This window comes from Podarcis bocagei (genome assembly GCF_964188305.1).
Source record: "Podarcis bocagei genome assembly, chromosome: 5".
NCBI lineage: Eukaryota > Metazoa > Chordata > Lepidosauria > Squamata > Lacertidae > Podarcis > Podarcis bocagei.
The window spans coordinates 27,976,792-27,993,604 of record NC_138129.1 but is presented as its reverse complement, the minus strand read 5'-3'; the positions used below and the strand labels follow the sequence as shown (position 1 = coordinate 27,993,604).

The 16,813-nt window shown below is 41.5% G+C and overlaps 1 protein-coding gene across 17 annotated transcripts in view; it reads right to left on the bottom strand.

Moving 5' to 3' along the window:
- PTPRT (protein tyrosine phosphatase receptor type T) overlaps window positions 1-16,813 on the bottom strand; it is a 614,745-nt gene that overhangs the window by 70,851 nt on the left and 527,081 nt on the right. For 12 of the 17 annotated variants that reach the window (XM_081195978.1, XM_081195992.1, XM_081195980.1 and 9 more), the window contains 2 exons: window positions 15,975-16,004; window positions 1,437-1,585 (listed from right to left, as the gene is read on the bottom strand). In XM_081195978.1, coding sequence (XP_081052104.1) covers window positions 1,437-1,585; window positions 15,975-16,004 — 179 coding nt within the window. The remainder of the gene's footprint in view (window positions 1-1,436; window positions 1,586-15,974; window positions 16,005-16,813) is intronic. The other 5 variants (XM_081195991.1, XM_081195993.1, XM_081195984.1 and 2 more) reach the window with 2 other exon arrangements.

The following is a 16,813-nucleotide window of genomic DNA, read 5'->3' as shown; positions in this document are numbered from 1 at the left end:
AAAATCACAGCAGCTTCAATACAAGGCTTCTTACATGGCAGATTCCACACTCCACAGAATTATTTTATGTTTCCTGGTTTTTAAGACATTACAGTTTGGAAGAAGAAGAAGAGTTTGGATTTGATATCCCACTTTATCACTACCCGAAGGAGTCTCAAAGCGGCTAACAATCTCCTTTCCCTTCCTCCCTCACAACAAACACTCTGTGAGGTGAGTGGGGCTGAGAGACTTCAAAGAAGTGTGACTAGCCCAAGGTCACCCAGCAGCTGCATGCGGAGGAGCGGAGACGCGAACCCAGTTCACCAGATTACGAGTCTACTGCTCTTAACCACTACACCACACTGGCTCCCTCACAGTTGCCAGAGTCCTATTCCTGACCACAAATGAGCACAAAAGCTGGGGCCATTTCTGCTTCTGTGGCTCCTAGCCCTCCCTGGACATTCTAGGGATATAACCTGGGACCTTCTTCATGTAAAGCCAATGCTCTGCTACTGAGCTACAGCCCTTCCATTAACAGCTACTGAGAATGGTTGCAGGTGGAAGTGGAATGTCTGTAGGTTCCAGGTGTCCCCTAACACTGACCACATTTCTGGTTTCTAACTTTTCCTGTGAACCTGCACTCTCTAACTAAAACAGCTTAGCATAGTTTTAGATAGTATTGATTAATAACTGAGCCATGTGTTGTTTTGGAGAGGAAAAAATTAAGCACAGAGGATTGTAACAAAAATGCAGTGCTCTGTTTTCTGTGTGTTTCCTCAGCTGTCCTGCAAGACATATCCTTCAATCTTAGAGGAAATTTAAATTCTATCAGCACCATCATCAGCTGCACTGTACTGATGTGATATTCCCTTCCAGTGCCAGGGCAGGGGGCAGTCAAACCACAGACATGGGATGTGGCAGAGCTCAGCAGCTGTGTAACAATGCTGGGTTGATCTGGAGCTAGTAATGGAGGAATAGGTTGCTATGGGCATGTAACACCTGACCTGGAGCTGTTGTTCCTGCTCTGATGAACTGTGGCAACTGTATGGTTGATGTATGGCCACTAGGTCATGAAGAACCCCAACCTTCAAATATCCCTGGGGTTGGTTTGTCTGTTTGGGGGTTGCACAGTCAGTTCAAGAACCATGTGCAGTTGTTCTACTTAAGTCAGAATTCAGTGAAACAGAAACTTGCCTAAATTGCTCAGGTGCTAAAATGAATTATTTTAATACTTTTATTCAAGTGACATTAGAAAAACAGAGACCTGTAGCAGAAAGAGAAACATCTCAGGAACGGAAATGGAGACATTTCACTCTCCCAGTTATTTTTATTACTGTTGTTTCCCTTACAATACGTTTCAAATCCTTAAGATTTTTGTTCCCATGGGATCCAAGAGTTTTAATTACCATAAAGCTTTCTGAATATGGAGGCACCAATTGCAAACAAGTAAAACTTACTGAATCCATTAACATCTTGGCAGCTTGAAGAAAAGGCTTCTTCATTATGAGCAGAACTGAGTTTCGTAGCAGTCTTGTCTGAAGAAGCAACAGGTCCCATTTCTCTCTGACTGCTGCTCTGTGTCTCCTTTTGCTTCTTGGCTAGTTTCCTTCAGGGTGTTTTGAAGAGGGAAGAAACCATTGTTAGAGTTTTTGTTTTGGTTTTACCATTTCTTAACTGATCAAACTGAAAGAAAACAACTGAAAGCTGACCAAATAATACCTTAAAAGAGAGAGAGAAAACATATTTCTGGTTTTGAGCAACATGCAGGTCTATTTGCAAATGTGAGGAAGCATCACATTGCATCTCCATTGTAAGCATTAGCAATGGAGAGTGCATATGGAAACTAGCAATGGAGTGTCATGTAAACTGAGAGCAAACAAAAGGAGGGCCAAGGAAAAGAGAAAACGGCAGAATGAGATATTAATGGGAAAATACCAGGCAACTGCCTAAATCCAGCCTGGAATTCCCCAGTGATAAGTTTACACTAGATCAATACCTAAAAGTCCCGGGCCAAATCTACTTCCCTTGGGAAATGCCTTGTCTCTTCCCCATATACCAATCCAAAGTGGAAAGCTGGTTGTCACCTTGGGGCAATGTGTGGGGATTTCAGGTTGGGGCTTTGTCACTTTACCTTGTTTCCAAAGAAGCCTAACAGAAAAGAGCAGGTATCACACAAAAGGAAACACTCTTTAAGGTGCTGTTGACACAGTTGCTTAAACTGAGTTTTTGATTCCCCATACCTGAGTGTAAATGTAATGAAAAGCTACCATTAAATAGTTGCATTTTCATATTTTTTATAAAAATATATATGTTTTTCTCCCTGATTCCTACGACATCAAGAGCAACAGTGACACTTTATATATATATCCTGGGCTGAAAAACATTCTTGTTTGGGGTATTATTCACTTGTGAAACCCTCGATGTCATGGGCAGTGAACCATTTTCATCTGATGGGTAGGATCAAAAGTGGCAACCCTCTGTGGTTCACATTTGACCTATACACCTGTTTTAGTTACCTGACATGATATGGCATACTTCGCAAGTGCTCCGAAAAAAGGGACATCCTGGTGTGTGAGATCACGGCAGCCATTTTGGCTGCCACTCTCTCTCTCACTTTCATGCCCTGCTCTCTCACCCTGAATAAAGCACTTGAGAGCATAACACAGGTCACGAGACTCACCCGGGAGCAGATCCTGGAAGACATACATTATGGTTTTGGCTCGGGGAAAAGTTCAACGGTGTGATATGACATCAGATAAATTCAGACTCCCCAAAAGCAATAAGGTTTGTATTTGGCTCCAAATCGAAGCAGCACCAAATACAAGTCCGGGCTGCAAAGGAGCAGCTGACAACTCTTTCTAAAGTACCCAATTGTCCCTTTGCAGTTGTGGTTTTAGGGGAGCTCCCGAGTAGAAATGATCCTGCCTGAGGCAGCAGGACTTGCATTCCATGTCCAATTTAAACAGTCCAAAAATGCAAGCCAAGGAAATCAGAAGCGCACACTGAGGCTCTTGGTTGTTCCCATAACAGCCTTGAAGTCCAAATTAGATAGGCTCATGGGCCTAATTTGTCCTGTGGGCCAGAGTTTCCTCACCACTGCTCTGTTTCCAGAGGCAATATCCATCTAAATATTAGATGCTGTGAGAGAAGGCAGAAAACAGCAGAAGAAGGTTGTTTCCTTCACACACTATTTGTGTGTGGACTTTTCCTGAAAGCATCTAGCTGGCCACTGTTGGAAACAGGATTATGGAGATGGACTCTTGGTCTAATACTGCAGGAGTCTTATGTTCTTAAAATGGCCTACTGAGTGCCACCTAGTAATTTCCTGTTTGCCATTTCTAAACAGAAGCATATACCACATTAGTTACAGAAGACACAGTCCACATTTCATATACACATCAGATTTGGTTGGAAATACTACTGATTAATTCCTACCTATCATTTTCAGGTGGTGAGTAGTTCTACTGAATTTGGTCCCATGTGGTGAGAATGATCCAGTATTAGTATGTTTGAGGGCAGGAGAAGATAGTGGGTTGCTGGGGCCTTGAGGAGAACCTACCACTGCTACCTCCTTTCCTTCTCCAAGGTACATTTCTAGGGTCTTAAGATCGGAATAGGGAGCAGAGCTCATAGGATATTTGGTGCTCCTTGCAAGCACTATGAGCAACTATGAATCATAAGATCCCCAAATCCTGTATTTATTGTACCTTGTGAACCCTCTACATGTCAAGGATCTTCAGAAAATTATTGATGCCTCTGTTGTCAATGACACACACTGGCCTCAAGTCTAGATACAGGCTTGAGAGCACCTACATGATCACAACAAAGGAGCATTAGCAGCAGAACAAACTAAGCTTTTCTCACCATCCTCTTTCTGACACCTGACATGCTGCTGATATGCTGTCATAGAGGGGAGAGCAAGAAGCCCTCCTTCCCCTTCATAGCTGACAGAACTTCACTTAAAAGGTAAAAGGAATGGTTATTTGGGCTCCACGAGGTTGAGTGTGTGATAGGGAGGGGCTGTAAGAGAGTAGGCTAATGTATTTCTGAAAATGTACTTGGTCAGAAAATAAGCAGAGTTATTTCTCTCTTTATTTTACTAGTGAATTTGATGTGAATTAGAAGTTCCCCTCTTTAGTAAACACTAGGTCCCAACTCTTTCCTTGTGGAAATTCACTGAGAAGAAACAGCTCACCTGAGAAATGTCATCTTATGTTGGCTTTGCCACATTAAAACTGAATATGAGAAAAGAGGCCAAGTAATATTATATATAAAATGTTTGCATGAAATTTTCTTCGTCTTGCACCAAGAAACATCAATAAAAGAAACATTTCAGCACACTGATCTCAAATGTTGAGATGTCATATTCATCTGTGGAGATATAACATCTCACCAGAATTACTAGTAGTGTACTACCCTACCTCTATCAACTATAAACCATTTTGGGATGTGGCTGCAGTTCTTTGAACAAGGCTCATCATTTCACTTAGACAGAGCAAAGCTACCCACTGAGACAGAATTGGTGTAAGAGCAACTGTATGTGACTTCTTTCTCACACTTTCCTAAAATGGACTGCAGAAATATCCTAAAATAAGGCACTAGGCCTGTAAGAGAGAGAGAAGTCACATTAAATTAACCACCCTTCTACAGGAGATTTGCCTGTGTTGAGTGTAAAAATCAGAAATGATTAAGAGTGACAGCAAAACCTTTGAAATAATAAACAACCAGTCCACTGTCAGCTCTAAAATTGCTCTCCTCGCCCCCACCCCAAACCTACCCAACAATGGGAGATCCCATTGTTTGCCTCTGACTACCAGCTGTATGAAAATGGAGAAGAGTGATCAACTCGGCTTCTGTTGACATTTGGCTGCTCAAGTCTTCATTCATATCTGAAGGTGGTGGGTGGGGTGGGGAGACTCATTCAGAATGAATATTTGACATTCTATAAACCAGCAGCCCGGAAAGATACCACATAAATCTTCTGCACCAGCAAAGAAGTTTGCTCACATGGCCTCCATTGATAAGAAAATAAAACAAACAAATATAAGGAAAGAAAGGAAGATTACTGTAAGCAGGGACTTTAATCTTATTTTCTTTGTTATTGAAATGTGAATAATGTAATTAAATTATGTTAAGAGATTGCAGTTTCCCACAAACTAAATTGACTTGCTCACAATCAATGATGAGCCTAAAACATGCCTCCATCTTTAAGGAAAAATTAATTGGATCCTTGCACAGAAAATCTTTCTTTTCAATTATTTATCAACCATGCTTATTTAATACTGCAGTCTGCCAAGTAAGCCTTGCTGAAAAGCCATGGTTGCACATATACCTAGAAAGAATTCCCCAAGCTGATTGGGTACCCTACAGATTGGCTTTGGTTGCAACTTCCACCAGCCCTCAGCCAGTATGGGTAGCGGTTAGGGATGCTGTTGTTGTAGTAGTCTAACAAAATATGGAGGGCACCAGGTTGGGGAAGGCTGCTTTAGGACCATAGGTTGCTCCTTATTTAGAAAAGTCACAACAGAACTGAAATTTTAATGACAATGAATCACATTTAAACATCAGAATAAGGTGACTGCTGAAGCCTTGTCAACTGATGGGATGACTCCTACCCAGAGTGGCCTTTGCATTCATTTGCTGTGAGGCAACAAATAGGAATCACATGTTTTTCCAGAGCTTACTGCTGTTGTCTGTTTCCCTCAGTCTCTCTACTATGGCTGTTTGAACCATGCCAGGGATTGAAAATACCATTTGCATACAGCATCTTGATTACAACAATGACATGGCCACACTTTTTTGTATGGAGCAAGTTCAGAAAGTTTGTGTTGCTGGGAACCTGCTTTGATCTGCTTCTTGTTTTGATTCTGGGCTGCCTATTTTAATTTGAAAACGTGTGTCTGTTTTAAATGGTTCCTTCTGTTTTGTTATGCTGACCTATGCTGTGCTTGGCATACATATTTTGCAAGCAATTTCCCTTTATACATTTTCACAAGTTACTTTCACCAATGTGCACATTTCTGTATGCACTTTCCCCTAATATACGGTATGTATTTTTGTAATTTGTATCCATAGTTTTGTTGAAGAACGGCATTTGGAAAAGTGTGTGTGTGTGTGTGTGTGTGTGTGTGTGTGTTAAAGCAGCTTCATTTGGGTTTGTCTATCTGTTAAGGGACTGCAAATTCCTGAGTAGCTAGGTTCACATTAAAGTGGGAACCAAATTAATTTCTTCTTCGTTCCTATATGTGGACTGCCTCCAGAGGTCTTGTCCTGAGAGGCAGCATAGAAATATTGAAAATATATAAAGATAAATAATAGGACCTAGAGTCTCACCTAAGACAAATCTATTGCAGAAACTTTTCAAAATATCACATGCTGCTAAAATATATATCCAAATGTGTTTCTTTTGGTTTAATGCTGACCACTGTGCAATAAAGTAACTAATCTTCTGTGATTTTTTTTTTGGGGGGGGGGGAACAAAACATTGAACAAATATAGTAAAATGTAAATCAATTTATTTCAAAATGTGAGAATGAGGGGGGAGGGGAAGGCACTAAAAAGGTTTGTCAGTGGGAGCCAATTCATGTTTACTCAGATGTAAGTCCCATTGGGCTTACTCCTTAGTAAGCAGGTCCAGAACTGCAGCCTCAGTCTGTTTTGCTGTTAATCCTTTTTGACAGGAAGTTGGATAGAGACATTAAAGCTTTGGAGCCTCAATTACATTTCATGTTTACCAAATATGGGCAGCCAGACCCAAGACTAGCTGTGTAAACTGCAGCCATAATTTTTGCAAGCTGCCTTGAGTCAAAATGCAGAGTATAAATAATGGAAAGAACATCAATACCTAAATATTTACAAGGGATGCTATGTTCAACCCCTACTGAAATGAATTGAAATTAGCAGTTCCAGCAGCACAGGATATATAATCCCATTCTTAGTGGGTTGTTGTACAGAACGAAGGTCCAGTGCACTTTTGAGGAGGAGCTGTCACTAATGTGAGCTTCTTTATTTATTGCAATGGAAGGGACATCTAAAATATCAAGCCACTCCTGAAATGGGAAAACTCGCAGTTTCTAAGGCTGTGTCTGTACATCAGTGGTCCTGCAGTATTTTGGTTTGGGGCAATTTTGGCAACCAACACCTTCAGAGTGCTGCTCTTACATCTGAGATGGTTCTGAAACAAAGGGAGCTCCAGCAGGAGAAGCGATCACTATATGGCACTTTGTTTCCACTGATGTACCTTTACAACCTTTAGTGAGTTTTAATGAACACCATCACAATCTTATTACAGGATTCTGAACATTTCAATTGTTTGCAATGAAGGAAAGAAACAATCAACTACTACATAACTTTTCGGCGGAATTAAGGTGCTCAAGATAGCTCATGATGCATAGAGAATGAGACTCTTAATCTCAGGGTCATGGGTTCCCGTCCCACGTTGGGCAAAAGATTCCTGCACTGTAGGGGGTTGGACCAGATGACCCTCATGGTCCCTTCCAACTCTACAATTCTATGCTTCTATGGCTCATCGATCGCCGAAGAATTGATGTTTTGAATTATGGTGCTGGAGGAGACTCTTGGGAGTCCCATGGACTACAAGAAGATCAAACCTATCCATTCTGAAGGAAATCAGCCCTGAGTGCTCACTTGAAGGACAGATTGTGAAGCTGAGGCTCCAATACTTTGGCCACCTCATGGGAAGAGAAGACTCCCTGGAAAAGACCCTGATGTTGGAGAAGATTGGGGGCACAGGGAGAAGGGGACAACAGAGGACGAGATGGTTGTCGAAGCTACCAACATGAGTCTGACCAAACTGCAGGAGGCAATGGAAGACAGGAGTGCCTGGCGTGCTCTGGTCCATGGGGTCACAGAGAGTCGGACACGACTAAATGACTAAACAACAACAACAAATGGCTCATTCTGTGATTCTACTTCAGCCAGCTCTGCCAGTGTGGCCACGCAGCATTGACCTCATAGTCTCCCTCCCCTGCCCGTACCCCATCATGGTAAGTGGCCATGAGACTACTCTCAGGAGGACATCTCTACCACTCTACTCCACCATTCTTGCACCCCCTTTCACCGAAAAGCCAACTACTTGATAGCAAAACCAGTTATCACCAACCATTTCCTACCGACATTTATGTTCTCAAGACACAAACCTTAGGGTGATGTATCAGCCTTCATACAACAGCCCAATACAATGCATGTCCCCTCTGAGATAAGCCCAAATGAATTCAAAGGAGCTCACTCCCAGAAGGGTGTGCACAGTACTAAAAGCTGAGGGAGATAATATATGACTGTTTGGATGGGGGAGTTAAACATTCAACCCCCAAAGTCCACACACACTGGTGATGTCAGCCTATGCCATTCTTTTGCTTATCCTGGCATGACAGACAGGGGTGGCTGCAGTACCAGTGTGGTGTAATTTGCCTGGCAGGTATCACATTTTCAGTGGATGGAAAAAGGAACCCATTTTCCTATTTTCTGTTGTTTCAAGCTAAGCACAAAAGCACTGAGCTGAGAGTCCAAGAAAACAATGTATAGATATATACTTTATGAAAGGAGCATATTATATATATCGCAGAAGGGCCATATTATTGCTGTAAATGTTCAGGTGAAGTTTGTTTTTATATATCTTTTTACCATACATGACTTCAGTATTTTGGTCTGTGTGATCTGGAATAATGGCAGATTTCTGGATTTGCTAATGGAACACAGGTACATAAAGTACTTGGCACCAGAAGTTTGTCAGATTTCTCAGTGGGAAATGCTAATCTAAAATGAATATGTCCTTAATAATGAGCACTCTGGGCTACTATTGAGGCTTTAAAAGGGGTTTGTAAACAAAGCTGAGAATTGCTTATTAAATTCAGCTTAAATTATCTCTGGCAATAGGTGGCTGGATGCTCTGATGCTTCAGTTTCTTCACAATGTTGATAATGACAAAGGGCTGGATCTGGCAGGCTTCGTTTGCTTTTGCAGGAAATGAACAATGCTGTTTTGAGACTGAATAGTCCCCACAAAATGGAATATTTTGGCTTCAAATGCATGTGCACCAAAGCATTTCCAAAGCATTTCCAAAGCCAGCAAAGTGATTCTCTTTCCTGTAGTGGACACAAGGGGTTTCTGAGACACACTAACCTGGACACTAACAGAGAGGTTTGCTGGAATTTGCTAGAGTTCTGTTCCGTTCGCTTAGCACTAAGAAAAGCAAAACCATAGCTCAGTTTTCTGCCCTGCATAGATGAGGGCCAGCATGTTGAACATTAGGAGAGCTAAGTAGTGAAGAAACATTCTTTGAGCTGTACTCCAGTCCTCCCTGAACCTTTCATGGCTTTCCTAATCATTATAAGAGCTGTAGCTCAACATTTAGAATAGGGAATTTCAAATGAATGTTATACTGCATGGTAGGGAATTCCAGGAACAGAAGAACCTGCTTTTTCATAAGTCAGACTATTGGGCCATCTAGCAGTGGCTTTACAGGGTTTCAGACAAGGATTTCTTGACCTTCGGTATACAAAGCCTGTGCTTACTACTTAAACTACAGCCCTTCCCAAAACAAGCTCTAATATGTAGACATAAAGAAGGCTGATCGCCGAAGAATTTATGCTTTTGAATTATGGTGCTGGAGGAGACTCTTGAGAGTCCCATGGACTGCAAGAAGATCAAACCTCTCCATTCTTAAGGAAATCAGCCCTGAGTGCTCACTGGAAGGACAGATCCTGAAGCTGAGGCTCCAATACTTTGGCCACCTCATGAGAAGAGAAGACTCCCTGGAAAAGACCCTGATGTTGGGAAAGAGTGAGGGCACAAGGAGAAGGGGACGACAGAGGACGAGATGGTTGGACAGTGTTCTCGAAGCTACCAACATGACTTTGACCAAACTGTGGGAGGCAGTGGAAGACAGGAGTGCCTGGCATGCTCTGGTCCATGGGGTCACAAAGAGTCAGACACGACTAAACAGCAACAAGTCATAGAACAAGTCATAGAAGGCATTCCAATGGTGATTAGCAGCCTCTACTCTTGCTTGCTTGAGAGCCATTTCACACAGGACATGGGTTGATCCACGCTGCAATAAGGCATATGGTTAATAGTCAACCAGTTCATTATGTGTAGGCCATAGCTGTCAACATCTCCACTATGCTGAATTGTCTCTGAGTTAACTATTCAATTACTTTGTGCAAAACCACACAATGTTTTCAGATGAATTTCAAATATGTTGGTGAGCTGCTGATGGTTCTGGAAGAGGTGTCAATAGTGTCTCATTTAGGTGACACTAAAAGAGTTTCTCTCTTCCACCTAACTGTGACTGTAGCAGTGCAATAAAAAAGGTAAATCAGAACTGTGAAAACAAGACACTTTTACTTTGGAGTGAGCATTTGTGATTCAAGATGCAGAGATATTACAAGGGGAGGGGAGCATACAAAATAGACAGCTTTTGACAACTTTTTAAAAAAGAGCCATTAATTCAATATCTAGAGACCCTTCTTCAACCACCATCACCCAAATGAAAAAGTCAAACTCAACTCAAATTCTCAAACTCAAATTAGTTTGTTGCTTTTTAAGCTATTGAAGGCATTGAGATCCTTCTTGGGAAGGGGTAAATAAAATGACAAAAAGTTAAAGAAACTACAATTGCTAGACCTTGAGCTCTAACTAACATGCAGAACCAAGGCAGAGGATAGTCAGCCGGTGTGTTGAGCTGTCTTCAGAGTGACAGAAGCATTTATCTGAAAATGCTTCCCTTCTACAAATAAGGCAATTGAAATGCTATCTCTGAAGTCCTGACAACCTGTATCAATGACAACTCCTGCTCTCTTCTCTGACCAGTTTCCCATAAACACAACAACTGGAACATCCAGGGGAAGTGGCTTTCATCACATTAATGTCAATCACAGAGCATAGGCTGTATAAAGTGTGAAGCTAGCAAGAAACTCACTATCGTATGTGTGTGTTTCATTCATTATGTAAATGGAAAGTGTCTGAAGAAACAGCTGCTGGATGAATACTTCAGAGAAGAATGTAACAGAAGTAACCAGTGTGTGCTGACATAAATTTAACATCAACATGTCGATATCAAAGAATTACTGCATATATTGCGCTCATTTGCCGAAGAGCAAAGAAAGAATGTGGGGTTGCAGTCTATCAGAATGCTTTTGAGGCAGCAGGGTAGAAGTTATTTATAATTAGCACCTAATAAGGACCAGGTTTCAATTAAGATGTGCAATGGCTACAGAGCTATTTACTTAAATTATGTGGGGATAAAGAACCTTTGTGCTCTAGTCTTCTCAATGACATTCTCTGTTCAAGGCTATTCCAGTATATGGTCTGAAGGCACATGAGGCCACCACCTTTCTGAAGCTAACTAGGTCTAGAACTGGGTGGTGACCACCTGGGAACCACATGTGCTTCATCTTGGGTTCTGTGATGGAAGACAGTGATATAAATGCTACAAAATTATGTCCTCAACTCATAAGGGCTGAGACAGAGGATGGAAACTAGGAAGAAGTGATATGATAAATTCTTTGATGGGGGTGAGAAGATAGAGAGAAACAGCGAGGCTGAGCAACATATGTGAAGGAGGCGAAATGTGTGACTGTGGACACAATGAGCCTTGGATATAATAGGCTCTGTCTCTCTGAAGGTATCTGTTCTGCTTCACTTCCATTGTACAAAGTGACAGATAGGTAGCCGTGTTGGTCTGCCATAGTCAAAATAAAAAAAAATCCTTCCTGTAGCACCTTAAAGACGAACTAAGTTAGTTCTTGGTATAAGCTTTCGTATAAGACCAACTTAGTTGGTCTTTAAAAACGAAAGCTTATACCAAGAACTAACTTAGTTGGTCTTTAAAAACGAAAGCTTATACCAAGAACTAACTTAGTTGGTCTTTAAAAAACGAAAGCTTATACCAAGAACTAACTTAGTTGGTCTTTAAAACGAAAGCTTATACCAAGAACTAACTTAGTTGGTCTTTAAAATGAAAGCTTATACCAAGAACTAACTTAGTTGGTCTTTAAAACGAAAGCTTATACCAAGAACTAACTTAGTTGGTCTTTAAGGTGCTACAGGAAGGATTTTTTTTATTGTACAAAGTGCTATTCCATCTGCAACACTTGCTTGTCTGGCCACTGCTCAAGCAGCCCATAAAAAGGGTCTGCCCAAATGTAATCCTTCTAATAGGTAGTGCCGTTGTGCAGCTTTCTTTTCAATGATCTCAAAGGGGCTTGGCATGGGAACCTTATGTGAAGTATGTAAGATCAAAGGTTTCTTCAAACTAGAAAGAGAATCGATGTTTTATTTAGCTTCATGTATCTCAAGAAAACAAGAAATAGATTCAGCATGTAAATGGTGCCATTTTCCAAAACCGCAGGTATAATTTTCCCCAAAATTATTCTTTAGGAACTACTCCATCTATTGCCTTATGTACGTGATTGAAGTGAGAATGAAAAGTATTCCCTGCACAATACCAGTTTTCTATAGTAGATGTTAAGTGTGCGGTGAAATGGTGGCTGGGAATTCATACTGGAGTTGTTGAAGTCTCCAAATATTTTAGATGGGACAAGATGTAGTGCCACAGATTCCTCAAACTCATAAAGATAGCCAAATGCAACAAAAAAAGAGGCTGTAGCCTATATTACACTCCAACAACAATATTGGTATAACAGTAATAGTCATTAAGAATTGTATGCAGCTCTATCAACCTAATCCCCCCCGCTGCCTCTATCTGCTGCCATTATCTGCCAAGAAGTAAGGAAAGAAAGAAAAAAAAAGTGTGTTTTGGATGGTCAATTCAGAGGAGTTGTGAATTCTTCTATGGCTCAGATTTTAATCTGAGCCGTAGAAGAATTTTAGAGTTTTGTAAAGTCCCTGTCTATTCCGTATGCAATGTTTATGAGCCCCTGAAATTTATATCTGAACTTGAACTCAGAGCTGCCCACCAGCATTTATACCTTTGAATGATTTTTGCAGACTGCCTGGCATGCTGTGGTTGCTGCCATACTTGTGGCTGCTCCAATTACACTCCAAGGAGTATAGCGAACCTTCAAGTCCATACTGTTTGGTTGTACTTGTCATAAGTGTTTATGTCATACACCAGTAACTCACACCACCCCAGGGATTCAGTGGCATGTTATGTAAACATGCAAGTGCAGCTGAACAATACGAGTGTAAGATTATACATTCCCAGAGCAGCATGGGAGCAATTACAAAGGTCACAGGAACCATGTGCTTCAATTAACATGTAAAGCAGACCTTATGTCTGGAAGATTATTATTTCAGTAAGAAGTGATTGCACACGGGAATTCCCTGTGAAACAAATTAACCCTTTAAAACAAATTTAAGCTGTGTACACATTACCAGCTTAAAATGCAGCAAGGTCACATACACACACCCTGGCTGCATTTCAAATCACATTTGCACCTCATTGTACACATCAGCATGGCTGGATATATCCTATATTGTCACACCAGTGGGCAGAGAGGAGGGCATGGATGCTCCTTATAGCTTATATTTTCTAATAGGTTGTAAGCTGATGGTGGGGGACTACATCAAAACACAGTATTTCTAAAAAACAACAACAGGAACAATGTAGGATGTAGCAAATATTGTGTGCGCATGGCTTCACAAAACAGTGGTAACAGTGCATTAGATGTGGAGTAAATGGGAGTGTGTACACACCTTTATTAAAAGCTCCTGAGACAAATGTTTTTTAAACAGCTTTCAGGAGTGTATTCTGCATAACACATTTTATTTTATTTTATTTTATTGTATTTATTTATTGAATTTATATACCGCCCTATACCCAGAGGTCTCAGGGCGGTTCACAGAACATTGTAGCTACACTTCACTCACAAATTGTAGATCCCAATATGACTTGTGTGGCACCTCAACAAGTGATGAGGCAGGAAATGTGCTATGTGGTTCTTCCACCCCTCATTAATTTATCTAGTGCTGTGCTGAAATCTGTCCTCTGGTTTCTTGAAAGGTTTCTTCCCCCATGAAAGAGCCACCTGCCTTTGATTTCATTTCAACTCATTTCCATCTCAAAGTGCCCCTGAACACCTGAGGGGGCATCTTTTTACTGTGCACTCACTGATCATTTGCCAAGCACCCCCAGAAACATTTGAAAGCAAGGCAGAAGGGTGGTGCTATTCGATAGAAGGGTTTTGCTATCTGAGAGCAAGACAGAAAGGATTTATCAAAGTTTTGCAATTCTCTACTATTTCCTCAGGGACGCGGGTGGCGCTGTGGGTTAAACCGCAGAGCCTAGGACTTGCCAATCAAATGGTCGGCGGTTCGAATCCCCGCGATGGGGTGAGCTCCCGTTGCTTGGTCCCTGCTCCTGCCAACCTAGCAGTTCGAAAGCACGTCAAACTGCAAGTAGATCAATAGGTGCCGCTCCGGCGGGAAGGTAAACGGTGTTTCCGTGCGCTGCTCTGGTTCACCAGAAGCGGCTTAGTCATGCTGGCCACATCACCCGGAAGCTGTCTGCGGACAAACGCCGGCTCCCTTGGCCAATAAAGCGAGATGAGCGCCGCAACCCCAGAGTCCGCCATGACTGGACCTAATGGTCAGGGGTCCCTTTACCTTTACCTTTACTATTTCCTCCTCCTCATTACCATGTCTGCTCCACTATTTAAACAAATTCCTCGAATACAAGCGTGCCCAGGAGGATACACTATATGTGCTTTCCAATCCACTGAATAACTAGTCACCCTATACATCTGGGTATTAGGGACCTGCAGTTTCATAAGTAGTGTGGTTCTTATCTGAAACTTCCACCACCATGGATTTTTTTTTTTTAAAAAAACCTCTCTGTTCATTAATGATTTTCCAGGAACAAATAACAAGAAAGTAAACAATAAAAATTAGAAACTATATTCACAGTATCCATAGTCATATATTAGCGCAATACAATGTAATATTAGAGTTTATCTGGGCAATGAAGTTGACAAGAAAGAGTCCCTTCAGAAAGAAAGCTGTGTTGGGGGAGGGGGGCTGCATTCCCTGCCACCCTAAATGACACGGCAGATTACAGTGCAGGATAACCTAATCATGGATGTCCCACATCACATCTAGATTGGCACTTGGTTCCTTGTAGAACTCAGCAGAAAGAATAATGTGAGACAGGGCTCTGCCTGCCACTGGTTATAGCTCCACCTACTGTTGGCCTCCCACCCTTCCACCCTACCAGTCCTAACGGACACCAGCCATTGCTGCTCAACCCTCCTTTCCCATCAGCTAGAAAAGAGAAAGGTTCACGATTCTTGAGCAGTTGCAGCAAAGACAGTGAGTACCCTAGATGCTCACCACCTGCTTTTGGAAACAGTATTTTTCAAAGTGAAGGATAGTTTACAGTAACTTGGTGCTTAGCCTGCTATTTTCCTATTAGTCTACACCAGAAAGAAATGATTATCAGCAAGACTGCAAGGGGTGAGTGAGATATAAAGGCATGGGTTTTAACTGCAAAAGGAAGAAGAAGAAGAAGAAGAGGTGTTTAGACTTGATATCCCGCCTTTCACTCCCCTTAAGTAGTCTCAAAGCAGCTAACAATCTCCTTTCCCTTCCTCCCCCACAACAAACACTCTGTGAGGTGAGTGGGGCCGAGAGACTTCAGAGAAGTATGACTGGCCCAAGGTCACCCAGCAGCTGCATGTGGAGGAGCGGGGAAGCAAACCCGGTTCACCAGATTACGTGTCCACCGCTCTTAACTAGTATACCACACTGGCTCTCAATATGGAAGTAGCCATATTGAGTCCCCGTGACTTTTTTTTTTAATAGCTTCCTGAATACAAAAAGGTGGTTGTGTGGATATTGGATAGATGATGTGCTTTAAAAATGTAGTGTGCTACAAAAACCAAAACGAACAAAGAGAAAAAGAAAAGAAAATGTGACTGGTAAAATAAAAAGGAATTTGTAAAAATTAAAAAGCAAAACAAAACCCTGCAACTGTAATGAACATGCTCAAGAAAAGTCATATTCAGCTAGGTACTTACAAGTAATAGGAGTAGGAATATGCATTTCTTCTAAATATGCAGTCAGATGAAGAAAATGTCCAAAAGTGGGGAAGAAGGGAAAAAAGCATGATTAGACTTTATATCCATTATGTTAAGCTTGAAATGCACACAGTATTGCAGTGCTTCACCCAGTTTGGCTTTATCTTTTATAGATTTCTGAGCATTGCTCCAAGGTCTGATAGCTAATCTCCGCGAACAGGAATTCCTGGGTTCTACAACTATAACTGCCACTAATGCATTGCACGGCCCTGGGCAAGTCACTTCACTGTGCTTTGAGTTCCTCACCAAGGAGTAACACGAAACTACCCATTGCTGCAAAACAGTTTAAAGTCTATCCGTGGGAAGTCTAGCAATGAAAAATGTGAAGAAGAAAAAACACACGTTTAGTACTGTAATAGTAGGAGGTTTTAACTTAATACTAGGATAGAACTGAAAGATCACTAGCAGACACTTTTGCTCTGAAAAGAGGGGCTTTCAGGGGCTAAAATAGTTCACAAAGCCCTCACTGCTAACCTTATTGGTTGCTTATTTGTGATCCTGACAGCAGCAGTGAACTGCCCTTCCTGCTGCTGCAGAGCACAATTTTCCACTTCTATTATTTGCACATAGGATTCCAAACTGAACTGGCATGTTTTGTCCTTAATCTGATTTGGCTTCTAATGTTACTACATAGTCAAATCTCATTGCAATGTACACAATGATATTTGGCTACATGGCACCTGAAGTCAAAACAGCATTGCCCTCACTCTGTCTGGAGTCTTGATTTTTTTTTAAAAAAAAATATGAATAAAATAATGCCCCAAAGCAGTGGCACCAGA